The sequence below is a fragment of the Haemaphysalis longicornis genome, unplaced genomic scaffold (genome assembly GCF_048455015.1).
Source record: "Haemaphysalis longicornis isolate Haplotype H1 unplaced genomic scaffold, Haemaphysalis longicornis Haplotype H1 scaffold_4, whole genome shotgun sequence".
Classification (NCBI taxonomy): domain Eukaryota; kingdom Metazoa; phylum Arthropoda; class Arachnida; order Ixodida; family Ixodidae; genus Haemaphysalis; species Haemaphysalis longicornis.
This window is the reverse complement of record NW_027526361.1, coordinates 68,370,334-68,388,371: the sequence shown is the minus strand read 5'-3', so window position 1 is coordinate 68,388,371 and position 18,038 is coordinate 68,370,334. Positions and strand designations below refer to the sequence as shown.

At 47.4% G+C, this 18,038-nt stretch overlaps 1 protein-coding gene across 1 annotated transcript in view; it reads left to right on the top strand.

Annotated features, from left to right (window-relative positions):
• Tbcd (tubulin folding cofactor D) overlaps positions 1-18,038 on the top strand; it is a 72,499-nt gene that overhangs the window by 22,885 nt on the left and 31,576 nt on the right. Inside the window, exons 5-10 of the mRNA XM_077707021.1 lie at positions 3,918-4,125; positions 8,226-8,374; positions 10,294-10,519; positions 13,015-13,158; positions 15,601-15,890; positions 17,647-17,808. Of these exons, the coding sequence (XP_077563147.1) occupies positions 3,918-4,125; positions 8,226-8,374; positions 10,294-10,519; positions 13,015-13,158; positions 15,601-15,890; positions 17,647-17,808 (1,179 nt within the window). The remainder of the gene's footprint in view (positions 1-3,917; positions 4,126-8,225; positions 8,375-10,293; positions 10,520-13,014; positions 13,159-15,600; positions 15,891-17,646; positions 17,809-18,038) is intronic.

Below are 18,038 nucleotides of genomic sequence, written 5' to 3'. Positions count from 1 at the left end.
TAATCCTCTCCGGCAGGTTTTTGGTCTCACCAATGTACGAGGCGTTGCACCCCGCACACGGAATGCGGTAGACGACGCCGGGTGCCTTCTCTATTGTCAGCCGGTCTTTGGGGCGGGGGATTAAGCGGCAGGCTTGTGGGCTATTTGTACTCCTACCCCTTTGAAAATGCGGGCCAAGGCCTCGCTCACCGGCACGCGTTTCAGGGGTCCGGCGGTTGAAGTTCTTGGCGAGTTTGTCACCCTCTTCTGCTCTTTGCGGCGGATCACGGAGTGAATGAACTTTTTCGGGTAGCCGTTTTTCTTGAGGTCCGCAAATACAAGGCTTACTTCTTTCTTACGTTCTGATTCGGACGAGCAAATTGCATCAGCTCTGTTAATTAAAGACGACACAACTGAGGCTTTGTGGTTAGCGGGGTGGGCCGAATTAAAATGAAGGTAGCGGCCGGTGTGCGTAGGCTTCCTGTGAACGGAGAACACCAGGCCCCTGCCTCCTCTTGTCACTTGGGCGTCAAGAAAGGGAATGGAGCCGTCTCGTTCACATTCAACCGTGAACTGGATGGCGGGATGAACTGAATTTAGGCGTTTTTTCAGGCTGTCAACTGCGGAGGTCTTCACTATGCAGAAGCAGTCGTCTACATACCGATGAAAAAGTTTTGGTTTCGGCCGGAAGGAGCTCAAAGCCTTCCCTTCCACGTGTTCCATCGTCAAGTTCGCCATTGTTACAGAGATGGCGGCCCCCATTGCGGTTCCAGTTTGTTGTTTGAAAATTTGCCCATTATGCGAAAAATATGTGCTGGCCAAGCAGAACTCGAGTAGGCGGCATATCTCGTCGGCAGTGAGCGGCGTCCTTTCCTTTAGGGTTGCGTCATTTTCGAGGGCAGTTCGGGCCGCGGATACAGCCAGCGGTACAGGAACACTAGCGAACAATGACACGACGTCGAACGAGACCAGGCTCTCGTCTTCGTCAATGCACACCTGTGACGCAAGTTGCACGAAGTGTCTGGAGTTGCTTACATGAGTCGCGGTCTTCCCGGCGAGGGGGGCGAGGATGCGGTGCAGGAAATTTGAAAGGGCTCGGCACGGGGATGATGTGAAGTCTACGATCGGGCGAAGGGGGGCGCATAACCAAATGCCTAATTTGGTCACGTCTTAACCTCTTAAGGTGGACCTAAGTTTAAAGAAAGAGAAAATGCGTAATATATAATGCACGTTGTTGCCCACATGTGTGTGTGTGTGTGTGCCATGACTCGCTGGTTTTTTTTTTAATTTTCTCCCACAATGCTTGCTTTCAATACAATTTTGAAAAAGGTGTCCCACAATTCCTGGACAATCTCGGACCAAAGGGGGGTTAATCATTTTGGAAAATACGTGTACTGCTTTTTCACCGCTACAGAACACGACGCCTAGTGTAGTTTCGATTGTAAATAATACTGATAACCATAGTTTGGCTTTTCGCGCGCGTTACATGCGTTCTCTTCTCGCTGCTCTTGCAACGTTGGCAGGACCCCCCCCCCCCCCCCCCCCCCTTTTTACCGAAAAAAAAAAATGAAATGCGCAGAATTTCATTTTTTAACCAATCCTCAAGAATTAAATGCCAAGACAAAGGCGATATTCAGTTTACAAAACAAAGTAGTTACCGGTAACGCGTTACGCTGATTTGCAACGAGAAATAAAAAGGAAATGTTTTACTACATCTGCAACAGCGCAACTTCATTTAGTGCCGTCTTTAGGGTTCGTAAGCGACCTTATACGCAAGAATGCAAACACATCTCGCTGTTGCAGGCACCTGTTAGATTTTAAAAGGAACGCAAATCGTCAACAGAGCAGCCGTCACAGAAAATTTGTGCTCACTGTGAAGTCCCAGAAGCCTTGTCACTTTGCGAAAACCTAGCTAAACATGAGATGTTGCTTGTACTGCGTGCGTTGACAATTCAATTCGCAAGTTCACTTGCGACGAAAGCCGTAAATAAGTGATCCGAAACCGTTATTCATGAAACCTTCCTTCAGAGTCGCTAAAATTTCATTTAAAAGACCCGTTAGAGCGGTTACATTTATATCTCTGCGCTGATCAAAATTCAGTAATTTTATGTTGCCTTTTGAACCCAAAAAATATCGTAAGCTCTTAGAATAAATTTCGGGGCAGTTAACTAGTGTTACCATTTCAGAGCATCCCACAAATGCAAGAATGCGTCATGCTACCAGTGAAAGCGATTGAGATTGCCGCTGGAAACTGAATTTCAGAGATCGAGGCTTCCTGATTTGTTTCTATATATGCTTTTATTGAAGGCTCAAAGCCATAGTCTGGAAAGATCGAGCTTGCTACGAGCCACAGCGTACAAGTTCATTGTCACAATTACGGCCATTCTGAGATTCCCGATGAGTCGTCGCGTTTTTTGGCGTAATAATGAAAACTGACTGCCGCTTCCATGCTATACATTGAACGTTGAGTAACCGAACTACAGCATACCACTCTTGTTTGCACCTGTCGTGCGCACATACGGCGAGAAAAAGGCACGAAGCGCGCCCACAGTGTGCATTCTTACGGGCCGCTCAGCGGAGCATCCACACTAGCAGCGCGACGCTGTCGCCACCTACATGTCGAGCTCGCGGCGAATAGGCCGCTTAATCCCCCGCCCCAAAGACCGGCTGACAATAGAGAAGGCACCCGGGGTCGTCTACCGCATTCCGTGCGCGGGGTGCAACGCCTCGTACATCGGTGAGACCAAAAACCTGCCGGAGAGGATTAGACAACACGAGAACGACGTCCGGAAACAAAATAGAGTCCGCAGCGCAGTCGCCGAACACTGCGAAGTGGCCGACCACAAAATTGACTTCTCCGGAACGGCCATCCTCGAAAGGGAAACGAACTGGAGGAAGCGGCTTTTCCTCGAATCGTGGCATATTCAACGCACACCTGGGAATGTTAATCGCTCGCTTGGCACTCTCCCCTCGGTGTACACACACGGATTACGTGCCGCAGCGAGGGGCTTTGTGCGAGGCCAGCAAATGTGAGACTATAAGACGCAGATGCAGCGTGGCCACTGTCACCCCTGAAGAAGGAGCCGAGCCGGCTTCGAAACGTCGGGTTTTTTGCCTTTTGCATTGTATTGGTTGGAGCCTAATTAAATCTCAGTTCATAATAAGAAGTGCTTGAGTGTCCGTAATTTTTTTAGGACCAAGCCACCCTTTTTGTTTTTTTTATTGTACCGAACTAACCTCATAAACCACCAAGCAGAAAAGGTTCAATTTCGTGCCTTGAGTACGGTTCCTATGTAGTTGGTCTGGCACAGAAAGCCGGCATTGGTTAGAATCCCCGGGCAGTGTGGAATGTTATTTGTAGTGTTCTCTTACAACGTAAGATAAAAGTCCAGATGTAGCCTTGGTGTCTAATATCCAGAATTTCAATTCTGATCAGGGGTGGGCTGGTACCTGAAACTTTTAATGCGAGTTGAAGTGAGTGAGTGTTTGATTTGTTCCTGATTCAAGCATGTGGTTTCGTACACTATAATGCTGTAATATTCCATTTTGGCCAAATAATCGAGCATGTTACTAATATTTGGGCTTACACTGAGTGCTAACTTGCTGTGGCCCCAAAATGTGGCATTTGAAAATAAAGTTCACTCTCAAAGTTGCGGACATTAGTGAATGTGGAAACACAAATACGCATTTTAGTATCTTTTTTTCCAAACCACATGGGCGGCAGCCTAAGAGTATCAGCTGCAAGAAGCGTGTTTTTAAAAGTACAGTGATGTGGAGACAAAAATATGCAATTTAATACTCAGACCCCCTTCTCTCTTTGTGTAATTGTATTAGGTGTGATTTGAGCTGAAAATTTCATTATTTGAACAGCCCATTTAAAGACGTTTTTAATTCTGTCTGCGGAAATGTGTGACGGCATCTCTCGTTTGCTTTGGCAGCCCTGAGCTTCCTGCCCAAGAACCTTGCGCCTTGGAGGCACCTGAGAAGTGTGAAGAAACTGTCTCAGAGCTTGGGGCAAAATGGGGCGCTCTCGGAAGCTGCCTTCCCGGACGCCCAAGAGAACGATGCACTCGACGTTCCCGAAATAGTGGAGGAGGTCATTGACAAGCTCTTGGGAGGTCTCGCAGCCCATAGCTACGAAGTCAGGTTGTGATCTCTCCCATCTTCTTCTGGCCTCCATTCTCAGTGAAGACTTATGTGCTGCATTTAGTATTTGTGTGTGTTGTTTTTCTGCTGCATACGTTGCCCCGCATTATTCTTACAAGCTTTGAGAAACTAGTTTCGCTACGTTTCAAAGTGTGCTTTTTCATGCATATGCTGCTGCAGGGTTAAAGTGCAATTGCAGTTGCTTTGTGGCATGTTTCCGAAAGGAAAGGTTGAGTTGCAATTATTTTAGAAGCATCTTTGCAGTTCTTCCTCCCAACTTTTTGTGAGGAATGGGTGTTATGATCTGATGACATGCTGTAAGGAAGTTCCCGTGTATCTTCCATGAAGTGTGCATAATGCCTGACTTCGCTTTTTTTGCCTACAATATCTAGCTGTAGTGGTGACAATGAGCCAGCTGAGAATGAATCCAGTGATTCATTCACTGTATTCGTAGTGAACCCATACTGAGCCCAGTCATACTGGATTCATACTGAGCTCAGTCGTAGTGATGTGCTTGTGGGGTCTAAACACAGCAGTAATACCAAGTTAACGCTCAACCAATACTACTGCGTTACCCTGTTCAATGTTCTAAGAAAAAAATAGAAAAGAACTCCACCTCAGTTATTCATGATACGTCGTGAAAATGATAGCAAAAATGCAGCCTCTTTTGGGTGCTCAACCACACCTAGATAGGAGGCCACAAATATGAGGGGAGGGATTGAGGGCAAGGTGTGTGTGGATTGAAAAACTGACAGTGGGACCACAAAGTAGGGGAGGCATGAATTGCTTGTGAAATTTGCTAGAAAGGGTAGCTTCACTCGTGGTTAGTAATAACGCTCTGTAATAACGCTCCTGACGTGGGCAGGCACTGGCAGCATAAGGAAGAACATAAACATAACGTGATCTGGGGGCACAAGCGAAAATGTGTGTACTCCTGTGGAAGGCACTTTGCCACCAACGCTGGTAGAAGACATCCAGAGGTGGTACAGTTTGTTAGACATGCCAGCAAAAGGTTTTGAAAGTCAAATGCGATGCTGACGCTGTACCACTGCGGCACGATGCTCTATGCAATGGAGGGGGCTTTGGCTATGGAAGAGCACCTGGCTGGCGCTATTATGTATAGCGGAACTTCACTGTGTGTGCAAGAAACGTTGCTGCCGTACTGTCTATCAAGCGCCAGGGAGGGATCACATTGACAACATTTTTGCAGGAGTAGGCTTACTCGAAATGTGTTGTGTGGGACCGTGTGCGCTTCATAGCATTGGACGAGGGGGCCTTTAGAACTTTAAAAGGAAAAAAAAAGTGCCCTCAGTCTGTAGGCTGGATTATGGGTTTTAAGGTTTTACACTAAAGTAAGAAGTACCAAGCCTACTAACACGCAGCGGTGTCAGTAGACTCGCACACAGCAGACGTACTCCCCACTTTGGTAACAAAGGTATGGCTTTATTGCTGGATGACTGCTGTTAGTTTACCATGAGGCAACTGTCGCTTATGACAGAGGGAGGGCATTCCACTCTCTCATAAAGATGGGGGGGGCTCAGTCTGTTGTCTATCGTCATGGCTGCAAGGACAAGGTGCCCCCAGATGGCCAACAATGACCAAATTTCTAAGCAAAGTCAGAATAAAGGATTCTTCCGTGAGACAGGTTGTTGAGAAGAGACCAATGAGAGTGCGTCCTTTGGCATTCTTGTCTGCAAGTCACATGGTGGCAAGTCACATGGTGGTCATGTCCCTGCTAGCCACGGAGCTAGCAAGGACATGACCACACCACTAGTCAAGGTGTGACCACTGACCAAACAGGGCATTTCGGCCGAGGAGGTCCCCACAAGTCAGGCAATGAGTGCTTGCTATGGAGCCTCGCAACAGAACTTTGTAGTTTCATGCCGAATACTTTCCGTTTTTTTAATCTACTTGAGAACTGAAAACTGTGATCACCAAATTATCACCGAGATAACTGAAAGCTGAGTTAAGAAAAAGGAAGCTAGGGCTAGCTCAAAGAGCTACGGAAAGGATGATGATGATGATAGTCACTTTTAGGGATAGGCAGGTTACAGGTTAGGGAACAAACCAGTGTACAACACATCCTAGCTTAAAGGGACACTGAAGTGATATGTAAACATTGCGGGATTACTAGCGCAAATTGTAGTCCGGAGTCCCCAGGCCATGTTTCGACCACTCTGGGCGCGTTTACGCGATTTTATTTAGTAGAAAAATTAATTCGAAAATGCTGTCCTCCTCTCTTTACGCTCGCCCATTTTCTGTGGCGTTTTCGTGTGACGTCGGGAGGAGCCGAGCTCGCAATTGGCTGCGCTACTGCACGGCTCCCCGACCTTCAGACAGAGTCAGTCGGCCTAGCGTTTCGTCCGCCAGCTACCGACGGGTCGTCGCAATTCATTCGCTCAGTTGAAACGAAGCCAGGACGTGTTTGTGAATGGAAGAATGTGCCTTTCTTTACTTCGTTAGTTTGCACACTGTATCAGCTCCAAGTCAAGGTCGCTTCACACAAGCGCACATGCGACGCTTCGCTGACTGGTACACCAGCAGGAAAATATAAGGCCTCTTGAAGGCGGGAGAAGAGTCAGCGAAGTCAATATAGGTACTAAGGAAATAAAATCAACTGATATTTTTACCGCACAGCGTGAAACTAGGGTGCGGGAAGCACTTTTTTTGCGCTGGGCGAACAAGCACAGCGGTCAGCAGCACGACTACGCATCTGCGAACGCTTTTCTGTCTAAGAAATGCGATTGCTAGACGTGATATATTGTGGAAACTTGGGGGATGCTTGCTGCACGAGCGCAAAACAACAAATAGGCACCTAAGCCGCTTAAAATGCCAAAACTAAATAAAAGTGTAAACTGGTTATACAATATATACCTTATATTACCAACGCCTGCAGGGCCCGCCCCCGTGGCCGAGTGGTTTAGGGCGCTAGGTCTGTCATCGCAACTGTTTTGCAAGTCGCAAGTTCGAATCCCCGCGGGGACGTGCTTTCAAATAAAACAAACTTGTATTTTGTCTGGATGGCCCCTTTAAATGAGGAGGAGGGCACTTGGCCTGGGGACATGGGATGTGGAGGGTGGAGAAGTGAACCTCAGTAACAGAGTGACAACTGAGGGACAAAGTCGCAAACAACAAAGAACTCTATGCAGGGACGAATTAACGAAATTTGGGGGCGTGGATTGGGCTCCGGTGACACTTCATAGGAGCTCTTAGAAGTCTACAGCAGAGGCCTTTGTTTTGATGCACGCATAGACAGGCTGCTGCTGATGCTGAGATAGCCCAGGTATAACTCCATCACATCAAGCCGTGACCTTTTGGGCTGTTCTTGTATTAAATGCGAGAGGGGGGCTCAGGCTCACTGTCTAAGCTGAACACGCGATACTAGCCAACCATGAGTTTACGAGTTCATTGCAGAAAAACGAATTACCGTATTTTCTGGTCTATAAGCCGCACTTTTGTATAAGTCACACCCCCTTCAAAACGGCAGTTTTTCCAAAAAAAAAAAAACATAAAAGTCGCACCGGTTTATAAGACGCACTGGCATACAAAACGCACCCACTCAGGTAAACTCGGAAAACCAGTCTGTCAGAAAGTGCGGCGAAAGTACATGGTTGTGGCGGCCGCCGCCTCTGAACGCATCCCCTGGTAAGCAGTGCTAGACACGTTCATCTACCATCCAAAGTCTAGACAGAACTAACTTCTCAAAAATGGTTTAATGATACACACAAAAGGCACGTACCTACACATGGTGTTAGGCAAAACCATTGAAGCCTTCTTCCTCCAACTCGCCAACAAATAATTCATTCCTTTAGACCATAGAGTTGTGTCTCAACACGCGCTAGCCTCACGCAGCACAAAGGTACCTTTTCGAGCGCGGGCGACTCACAGCCGCCATGTACCAAATTTATTCGATACATAAGTCGCACCAGTAGATAAGACGCACCAACAAAAATTTCGGAAAAAAAACGCGAATTATACACCGGAAAATACGGTAGTAGGGGGAAACTAACAAGTTTTTTCACAACTAAGAAAACTTCTCAGATTGGAATAGAGAGGCAAGTGTGGTGTTTACGGCTTGTGACTGAAGTGTTTGTTTGCAGATATTCAGCTGCAAAGGGCATAGGTCGCGTCGCCAGCAGGCTTCCAAAAGACCTGGCATCGGAGATTGTGTCGTCAGTGTTTGCATCACTGGAAAATCGGGATGACCAAGAATTGCTGCATGGGGGTTGCCTTGCCCTCGCAGAACTCGGTATGTAACCATTGTTGGCTTTTATCCGCTGCTTGAAGCAGCTTTGATGGGAATTGTAGCCGCAACAGCTTGCTCGGTCTTGTTTCGTTTTGTGTTATCTCAACATACAGCTTGAAATTTGCGTGCACAGCCATTTGGTCTTGCCTTATCTCCTGCCGTTGTGCTTGTTTGTTTTTCTGGAACTTTTTGCATCAACTGAATCAGTGCTACTTTAATTAGATTAATGCATCTAATCTGCCTTGCGTGATAGCGATGTGATGGGGTAACTAGTCGCTTATGTCCCAACTAGTCGCTATGTACCAACTCTGATAAAAACATTTATTGATAGAAAGTTGCCAGGTGTCTTTCGCGCATGCATTTTCTCCGTGCCCCTCCGTGCATCTGGCAACTTTCTATCTGTAAAGGTTTTTATCAGCGTACTTGTATTGTGATACTTTATCGTTTTATGACACTGTTAAACTTCGGCGGGGTTTTATTTGTGTTGTTGTGCTATTGACTACAGCCTAGTTGGTTCAAACGAGGCTTGTTGGCTGATAAGCGCACTAGTATATATATGTGGTGGTTGGGAAATTGAATAGAAGACAAATATTTTGCTCGCTCAGTGCGCACACTGTCTATGTTATTTTCCACTAGGCATAATTAGCTAGGAAAAAGTCCGTGATGCTCTTTTGTTTGCGACATCCCAAGAGAAAGACTTCCTTTTCACGGTGGCCATCACATTGATGCTGTTTTCGCCACTGCCATAGGCGCCGAAGAAAGGACGTAGAAGGTCAACTGCATCGAGTGCCTGCGAAGACGGCACGTCCAACACGTGTGCATGGTTGACACCGCGCCTTCGTTGTCGCTTCCGTCGGTTTATTCGGTGACATCTGCGACAATAGCATCGTCAGGCAGCTCCTCCACAGTGACTGCGGCGGCATCGGTGTTGAGCGAGCCATCTTTTTCACTTTGCCACAGTGGCTGAGTGAGGAGGCAGGCTTACTCGGCTGCGTGGGGCGTGGCTGCGCATGGTCGTGACGCCGATGCGGGGGTTTTAAAACAGCTGGGCCGAAACAGTGTCGAACTTCGCGGAATACTTCATGTACCGTAGTAGCGTTCTCTTTTTTTAATTTTTGGGCCAAGGCATCCCGAGCCAAGGCTGCCCAAGGCATCCCAGACTAAGGAAGCCTCCCAACGGGCAGGTGCCCTAACATCAGCACCTTGACTCAAATAAAGTTTATTCATCATCATCCATTAATTTTCGGAGACTAATATAGTTTGTTAGTTCATTGACAGGTCAATTTGACTTCGTTACAACTAAGTTTCAAATGCATGGTTCTCTAAGGAGATTCCAAGGGGAATTTCATTAACTTTGTTATATTCATTATTTTGTTATATCCCATTACATTATAACAAGGTTTTAGTTATCGCTTTTTCATTCACAACACATAAAGAGCGCAGATTTATTTTTTAAGGATCGTTATGTGCTGGGAAGGCAGTGAGATAAGGTTCGAGGCATATGCTGCGAAAGAGAGCAAGAGAGTGTTGCAAAGCCGGCGATAAGTAACGCTGACCGCTTCCTTCATGCAGCTTCCATTCGGTCGACATCACAGTGTTTGTTGGGGGCGCACACTGTGGCTGCATACTCTAGTATTGGGTGAATTAGTCATAGCGTTTGCAGTTTAGCTATTTTCAGGGGGGCTGGTAATGCCTTATCTGGGTAACCTAGCTTTTTGGGGGGACTTCAGTCGTGCGTGTGTGTTCTGACCAGGATAGGTAGCTGCAACGGTTGGGATGTTACACAAACTGTCAAGAAATGTGTAGTGTTTCGCTGTAGGCTGTGCAAGAACAGTGGTGTCACTGTGGCGTCGAATGCTGCTAAAGCTTGGCCAACGTTCCGCCTTTTCCCTCTCCTCTCTGCCCTTGACGTCCATCCAAAGGTCGCCGTGGCACCCTTCTGCCCGAGCAGCTTCCCAAAGTGGTGGCGACGGTGCTGCCGTGCCTGAGGTTTGACATGCAGTTGGGCAGGCAGTGTGTCGGGTGCATCGTTCGGGACGGAGCCTGTTACGTCTGCTGGACCCTGAGTCGGACCTACGACCCCTGCCACGTGGCCCCGTTCGTCAATGCCATCGCCGGCTCGTTGGTCAGCGTCGCCCTTTTTGACCGGTGAGGAGCCGCGCTTCCCACTCCTTGCAGGCCGAACAAGCTTGGTTAAGCCCATACAGTTTCATACTAATACATACTAGAGGGAAATCTGGCGCCACTGCCTAGGGGAGCCGCGCTTCAGCGAGCGTTCCGTCATGTACCCGGCAGGTACGTTCCACTTGTCCCTGGCATGGCTCATGAACAGGCTGAAACGTTGGCTATGGCTGCAAAAAAGCAACAAATATTACCATAGATGGTTCATGAAATTTGTTTTGTTATTATAAAATTGAACCTCCAAAATGTCAGTAGTTCTTTAGAAGCTTAATGTACGATTAGCATAAAAAAATGTTACTTTTTTTTGTTGATTTTGGTTTCTAGACAAAAAAGAAGCCGTATGGCTAGCTAAGCCAAGCAGGCGAGGAAAAACGTCACTAGCAGCAATGGCACAGCCCACGGCGGCCCGCAACTGCAGCGACAGATTTCCCTCTAGTATATATTAAGGTCCCTAAGTAATTTCAGGGACCTTAGTATATATTAATACGGAACTCTATGGTTAAGCCTAACGAGTTAATGTCATTTATGTTTGCGGTGTGGCATTGACAAAAAAATGTCGTTTGAGTAGAGCGATGCTTCTGCTATCCCCCTCGTAGCGCACAAGAAGAAACTTGTTTAACGATCAACATTATTCGGACCGATTTCTGATATTCTGCTCATCTCTATTTCACTCTTTGACTGTTGATACTAAACTGCTACAAGTTGCGGTCTACAATATGGCCACTCAGAGTGCGGTTTCCATTTGCTTAACCTTCATACTAAGAGTCGGTATCAGCTGTCAGGGGGTGAAGTGTATGTGAAGCTATGCCGCTGAACTTTTGCTGTGCTGATTCATAAGCCAGTTGCCGTAAATTTGTTCGTTGACGGATAAGAGATGACACTGTGCATTGGGCCAAGGTGGCCGCGACCATATAGTACTTGCCGTCTAATATCGGACGTTCCTTTGTGGCAAATGGAATGGAAATGCTAATCAGGGTTGAAGCAGCCTCACGTATTTGTGGACTCGTGTTTCCAAATTACCACGTCTGAGCTTGCTTGATTAATCTGCAAATGATCGTGGGTGGTCAAAACTATTCTGCTGCCAGAAGTGTAGCTGCGGCATTTTCAACCCCAGCTTCTGCACAGAGGTCAAGGTAGTGCTAACGGGGTGAAATACCACTGCCTGTCACTACTGAGTGACAACGGTTTCAATGAATACAGTTAAACGTTGCTAATAACAAAATTTCATTAATAGCAAAACAATTCGTTATACCCAATCTTCATTATAAAAGTTGGAACCTAAATTACTTGATATGTAAAGGGCAATATGTTTAGGGTGCAACAGGCTCTTAACAAGCCCAATATGCAGTGGCATCAAATGTAGCTTTTTTAAAACCTGCACTACAGTGCAACACTAGAAATATGTGTACCATGCTTTTGACTTACAACACGCACCTCTACACATAACTTTTACTCCCGTGGTGCAAAAACGTAGAATATCACGCATATTATTCTGACAATCGGCTGCCTAATGCAACCTTTCAGTCTAATAGGACTAGGTACCATGCAGGAGTAATATGTTCACTAGTATGGATGCTATTTTGGAAGTTAGTATGGAAGCTACACTGGCTGAGGTTGAGCAGTTTCGCGTGGGCCGTGAAGGGCTGTACTGCGCAAGTGCGAAGAGCATTAGATTGGATTTGGATTGAATTTGGATTGGATTAGTTTAAATTATAATGGACTGTCTTGGAAATCCAATCCAATTGTAGTACGGGTGTGTAGAGAATAGGGTCTCCACATTCGCCAGTCTGCGCATTCCAGAGGAGTGACGTCATAGCCATGGCAGATGCACTGGCAGACGTGGCAGATGTGGCAGATGCCCAGCTGTCGGCTCCATTGCGCAATAGCCAAGTCTGTCACTGCGCCGGAGCAGCTTGACAGCCGTTTCGCGTGGCTCCTGGAGAGCCGTGCTGCTCATGCGCGAGGAGCAGTGACTGGACTGGACTGGATTGGATTGGAAATCGTTTTAGCAGCAGTAAGCATGATAATCAGCTAATCCTACACAACCAGGAAACCTAAGAATAACCAGATGAACCTTAACTCACGCTACATATATCCTGGCATAGCCGAGCTGAGCCACTGCTAATTTTTTCAGCCATGGGGTAAGCAAAATACCTTCCTTTTAACTGGTGCTACTTCAAATCGTGTGCTTTTGGTTTCGTTATAAACAGCACAACTGCCACAGCAGTTCAGCGGGACGAACCATAAAATTAATTTTGTACATTAAATCTCACAATTTGCTATGTTAGATTTATTACAACGAGCTTTGACTGCACTCATTTAATTTCCTAAGAAGATGGTTGAATAATTTTAATGTTTGGCAGAAAATGTTTAGAGAAAGCTACGTAATAGTCTAGATTGGGTTTTATTTCGAAAAAAGGTGGAAGAAACTCCTTTTCCTCCTCCTCTTCTTCCTCCTCCAGGGAAGTGGTGTGCCGTCGGGCGGCCGCTGCCGCATTCCAGGAGTGTGTTGGCAGGCTGGGCACGTTCCCACATGGCATCGAAACTGTCACCATAGTCAACTACTTCTCCCTTGCCAACGTGCAGCACTGCTATCTCAGCCTCAGGTAGGGGCGGCAGACAGATTGCTGCACTGTCAAAGCTTGTGCTAGCACTTCAAAGTGCTGACAACGCTTACAAACCTAGCAGTGTTTTGTTACATCAATGCTGACAGTGCTTGTGAACTCGCATTGTTTTGTTACATGTGCACGGGGGCTGCCTATGTTGGGACAAGCGACAATTGCATACATGTTGACGTGCGAGCACTGTAGTCAAAAAAACAAATCCTTCATGTGAAAAGTCAGTTTTAAGAAACAACCCGAGGAACCATAACGGATTTGATGAGCCATTTGTGGTTCTACCTTATTTCGGCATGTACTTCTTTGAGACAAGCATCGTTATACTTGAGGAGCCATATTGCTTTGCTTGGGTTTGTGTTTCAGCATTCCAATCTGCCGCAGTAGCAAAGGGACCAAGAACTTTGCGAGTGTCAGCTGCTGCCATGTGCAAGATGCGGGTTCATCCTGTAATGGGTGGGGCACTGATGCAATGGAGGCATCATAAGAGATGTTTCGGTGCACAACAGTTTCTTCGGCAGGTCAAAGAATTCGGCCCGGTCTAAATTAATACAAACCTTTCTGCTGTGCTACAGTCATGAAGGTTTTCCGGGACACGCCAAACGTTTCTGGCCCATGAAGGGTTCAGAGCAAAAGGTGAAAGGTATGCTGAAGCACTTTGCAAAAGAATTTAGTTAGTGGTGGGTTTATATAGGTTCTTGCACGCTGAGTCTCTAACCCCGAATATCACATTGAAATTCAGTCCAACCATTATATTTATCTTGCAAAATGCGCACGCCCATTTGAAAGAGGTGCGCGCTTCCTCTTTGACCCCTCTGATTAGTTGTGCCAGCCGTGACGTTAAAGAAGAACACCCTTCAGCCTTGCTGGCTGTCAGAAGCATTGGGAGCGATCGCGCAGTAGCAACGCTCATCTTTTCCGCGATTTACCCTGCAGTTCAGTGTTTGCACCTGACTGAAATTTTATTTGCTAACTTCCCGGCCTGTGGGCACAAGTAGGTATCTCGGAGCTTGAATTTGCTTTACACAACCAGTGATTTACAAAGCAGTGACTTAGTGTCGTTGGCTGGAAGGTTTCGTTAGACCATGTCTAAGCTGGCAACCAGCACAGGGCGTTTCTGTTGCTCAGGTTAACGTTGAGTTGTGCCTCAGCTGTTCATATGCCTAAGATTCAGTGCCCTTTCATAAACGATGTACCAGCAAAAAGCAGCTGCTTACGTAAATTTGTTATGCCAAAGGAGCCCAATGTGCTCAACTATGCAAGTGTTTTATATACATACGAAGCAAAAGTAGTAAAAGGAAATGTGACCATGGGGGGAACCGCCACTTGCACACTGTCGTCTGCTGCGCATCTTCTTCGGTCTTCTGGCGGCAAAAAAATAGATAAGTCGCTTCGACGGCTTAATGCAAGCTGAAATTGATAATTTCGAGCCGCTTGATCGGCTACTCGATTAGTTTTGGCATACAATGAGCTGTAGGCCAAACGATAACTGCAAATTTAGTACTTCAGTTCGGACCTATGTTGTGCCGGAGTGCCCACAGACGCAGAAACAATCGCAGCCTAAAAACCAGAGTTAAGATAGCAATTAATAACTTACGAAAGCACAAAAATAAAGAATTATGCACTCTAAAATTTAACGTTAAATTGTCAGTTTAAATAATTAGTGTGTTTTTTTAATAGTGCATGCGGCGGCCGCAGTGGCGCCACGGTACGCACGATCCAAAAGCAGGGGGGGATCCAGGTGCGGGCCGTTTTTCGAGGCGGAGTTTCGCAACTGCTTGCATCGAAGAGCTCTGCTCGAGACAGCCGGCTCGTTCTGCCAGAGATGTTTAGGCTTAGCACCCCGGCAGATATTTCATGGGCACTTTCACTAGTGGCGCGGATGATGTTTTATAGCACCGTTTTCGCCTACATTATTGGCTCATTTACTGCACGAGAAACTTTGTGTGTGCTTTGAGAGATATTTTAAAGAGTGTTTAGGAGTGGTCGCTCGAGCACCCAGCACCACTTCGCGACTGAAGCCGCTGCCATGTTGCTGCAGCCGGCCGCGCATATTGTGCCGCTTCCACTGCAGATATTGTGTTGCTTCCACTGCAGGTACTGCAGGTATAGTATTTTGTTCACAGGGACCATTCAATGTGTACTTGCTACTGGTCAACTTTCTTTTAGTTCTAAAGCTTCTGCAGCTTCCCTTTAATGTTCAGGTGTGGCCAAATTACTGGAAGACAGTGAGAAAGAAAGGGGCTTTCGCCAGCTTTCTGGCATTAAAACGTTTGAGTCTCACACAATAGGCAGGTGTGTATTTTGACTTCTTCGTGGCCTAATGAGCTTTTGGCATGGTCTAGAAACATTTGGCAAACACTGTACTCAGTTCCACGCATGCTCGCACTGATCACGACGGTGTGGTTCTGACTCTGCCGCCACGCAACACAGCCTGCAGGTGGCCAAGTTTAGCGAGTACACCCAGGTTCTGATCCTGCACCTGGTGGAGAAGTCGGGCCACTGGGACCCGAGCATCCGGCTGCTCTGCTCGCAAGCGCTGTTCAAGCTGACCCCGTACGACCCGGGCTTTGTGAGGGAGACCTGTGTGCCCAAGCTCTTGGCGGCACTCGGCACTCGAGACGTAGAAGGCCGGCTGGGGGCACTGCGGTCCATCGGCGAAGTGGTGCACTCTCTTGCCGAGCTGGGCCAGAGGAGCGGGCAGACCATCTACGAAGCCTTGGGTGAGCCCCTACCTCTTGGGTACAGTCCGAGCTGCAACGCGCAGTGGAGTGAAGAAAGAAAAGGTTTAGATGCTCCTGCTAGGCTTGCCGTATTTACACGATTGTAAGTCTACTCGAATGTAGGTCGACCCCCCAAAATTGCATCTCACAAAAAAAAAATGTGAGCACCGCCTAGGAAAGTGTATCACAAAGAGAAGCTCTTCCGTCGACCCATACGGCGGCTCTTCCATCAGTGATCGATGCTCCCACAAGAGCCGTGCGCTCGCGGTATGTGCGGTAGATGTTAAAAAAGAAAAGCTTTTGTATAAGCACCCGGAATAACCATGCGCTCTGGGTTGAGCGGGAAGAGCACATTCGCTGCGAGATGGCAACTATCGAAGCAACCGGCAGCGGCCACTGCTGCGCGATACCAAAACAAACAACATGGCGGCTGACGGAACCGGCCGCGCGCGATTTACTTTTGAGCGACTAACCTTCCATCATCGCGTTCGGAAGTGTACTGAACAATGGGATACGATTTGGGCTACGTCAGCACCGCGCATTGAATGAAGGGATTCACTAATACTCATTTTGTTTATTAGAGACGAATAAAACGCTTCTTGACACGTTTTTTCACGCGTTCTTGCACACGATTCGTGCGTGTCGGCGTTGCGGGGGCGACTTTTTCACGCTGGCGTCGACGATTCCGCGTGCGCGACAGCTTCTGCTGCTTTTAAGTTCTACCAGTTCTACCGTTCTACCTCGGCATGACGCGTGACAAGCGCGGCAGTGCGAGGAGCCTGTTGACTTGCCCAGTAGATGACCGGCAAAGCTGCTAGAGCGACTTGGATGTGCTGTGTTTGGTAAGCCTTCTCTGCGTATTGGAAAAGACTGTTGCAAGAGGCAAGTGGCCAGTCGTTCCCTGAGGGATACGGAAGGTTCCTGTTAAGGTAGCACTTACGGTATCACTGTAAAAATACTTGGGGGGGTGTGTGCTAATCTTAACCACTAGCTAAGCAATGAGTGCAAACGTAAAGGGCAAGTGTTGCTGCCTAGTTTGCATTCTTTACCCAGTTAACTAATTAGCAGCTTGGCCATACCGCAAGCCCTGTCAAGTCATCCTGTGGCTTTGCAGCTTGGACTGTGGCCACATTAGCTATGAAAAGACTGGGTGTTTTGCAGACGCATTACATGAGAGTGGCATCATTTCAAGGGCCGTTTGTGTGTTTAAAGCCTGTTTTGTACAGCTTTTTAGTGCGCAAGCATTCTGGCGGTGTTGCTGGGGTTTGGCGGCGGCGATGGCGCCGTAACCAAGCGAGCCAAGGCAGGGAGAAAATGGTGGAGGCAATTGTGGCGAAAGTGTGTGGAGGCGGGCAGTAAGCTGAGCTCGGACGAGACGCTCGTCGGTGTGTCTGGCGAAATAGTGAAGGGGAGGGCGGCACGCGCTCCTATGGCGCCATCTTTCGCACTGCCTCCCCCTCACACCTTAGGCAGACACTACTACTCCTTGTGTAGCTAACAGCACAGTAGCGCGCGCGATAACAGCGCAGTAGCGAGATAACAGCACAGTAGCGCGCGCCACCGTACGTTCGCTGATCCTGCAATCACTTCCCGAGGTGCAGCAGGTATGTGCCATGCTGCGCACCAATTTTGCATTAGGGAGCATAGTAATTGCTTTTTTTTATCAACTTCAGCATTCGTGCCGTGGCATTGCCTATTGTTTTCTTTTTTTTAATCACACTGGTTGGCATCTTTTCTCTGCTGCAATCTTCTGCAGGTGTCCACACGGTGAAAGTGCTTACAGAGCTGCCATCGAAATATGAAGAGGAAAAGGTGCTCAGCAGCTTGGGCGCGGATCAAATCAAGGAGGCCCTGTGCTTCTTGATACATAAGCTGGCCACCATTCACTTTCCCATTCACAAGTCGTGGTCCGTGTTTGGTAAGTAGCTTTTATTTATCCTTGTCCTTTTGTTGTGTGGTTTTTTACGCGTGATAGTGGAATGCAGAAATTTTCGTTCGGTTCTTATGACTGAGCGAAGAATAAATCAGTGTAACGCCTTCCTCAGCGTACGAAACATTTAAAAAATTGGCTTTCTCACTGCACTGAGAATGCGGGCCACACTGTATGACATCACATTGCCGGCAACAATAGGCTAGAGGTACCAAGTA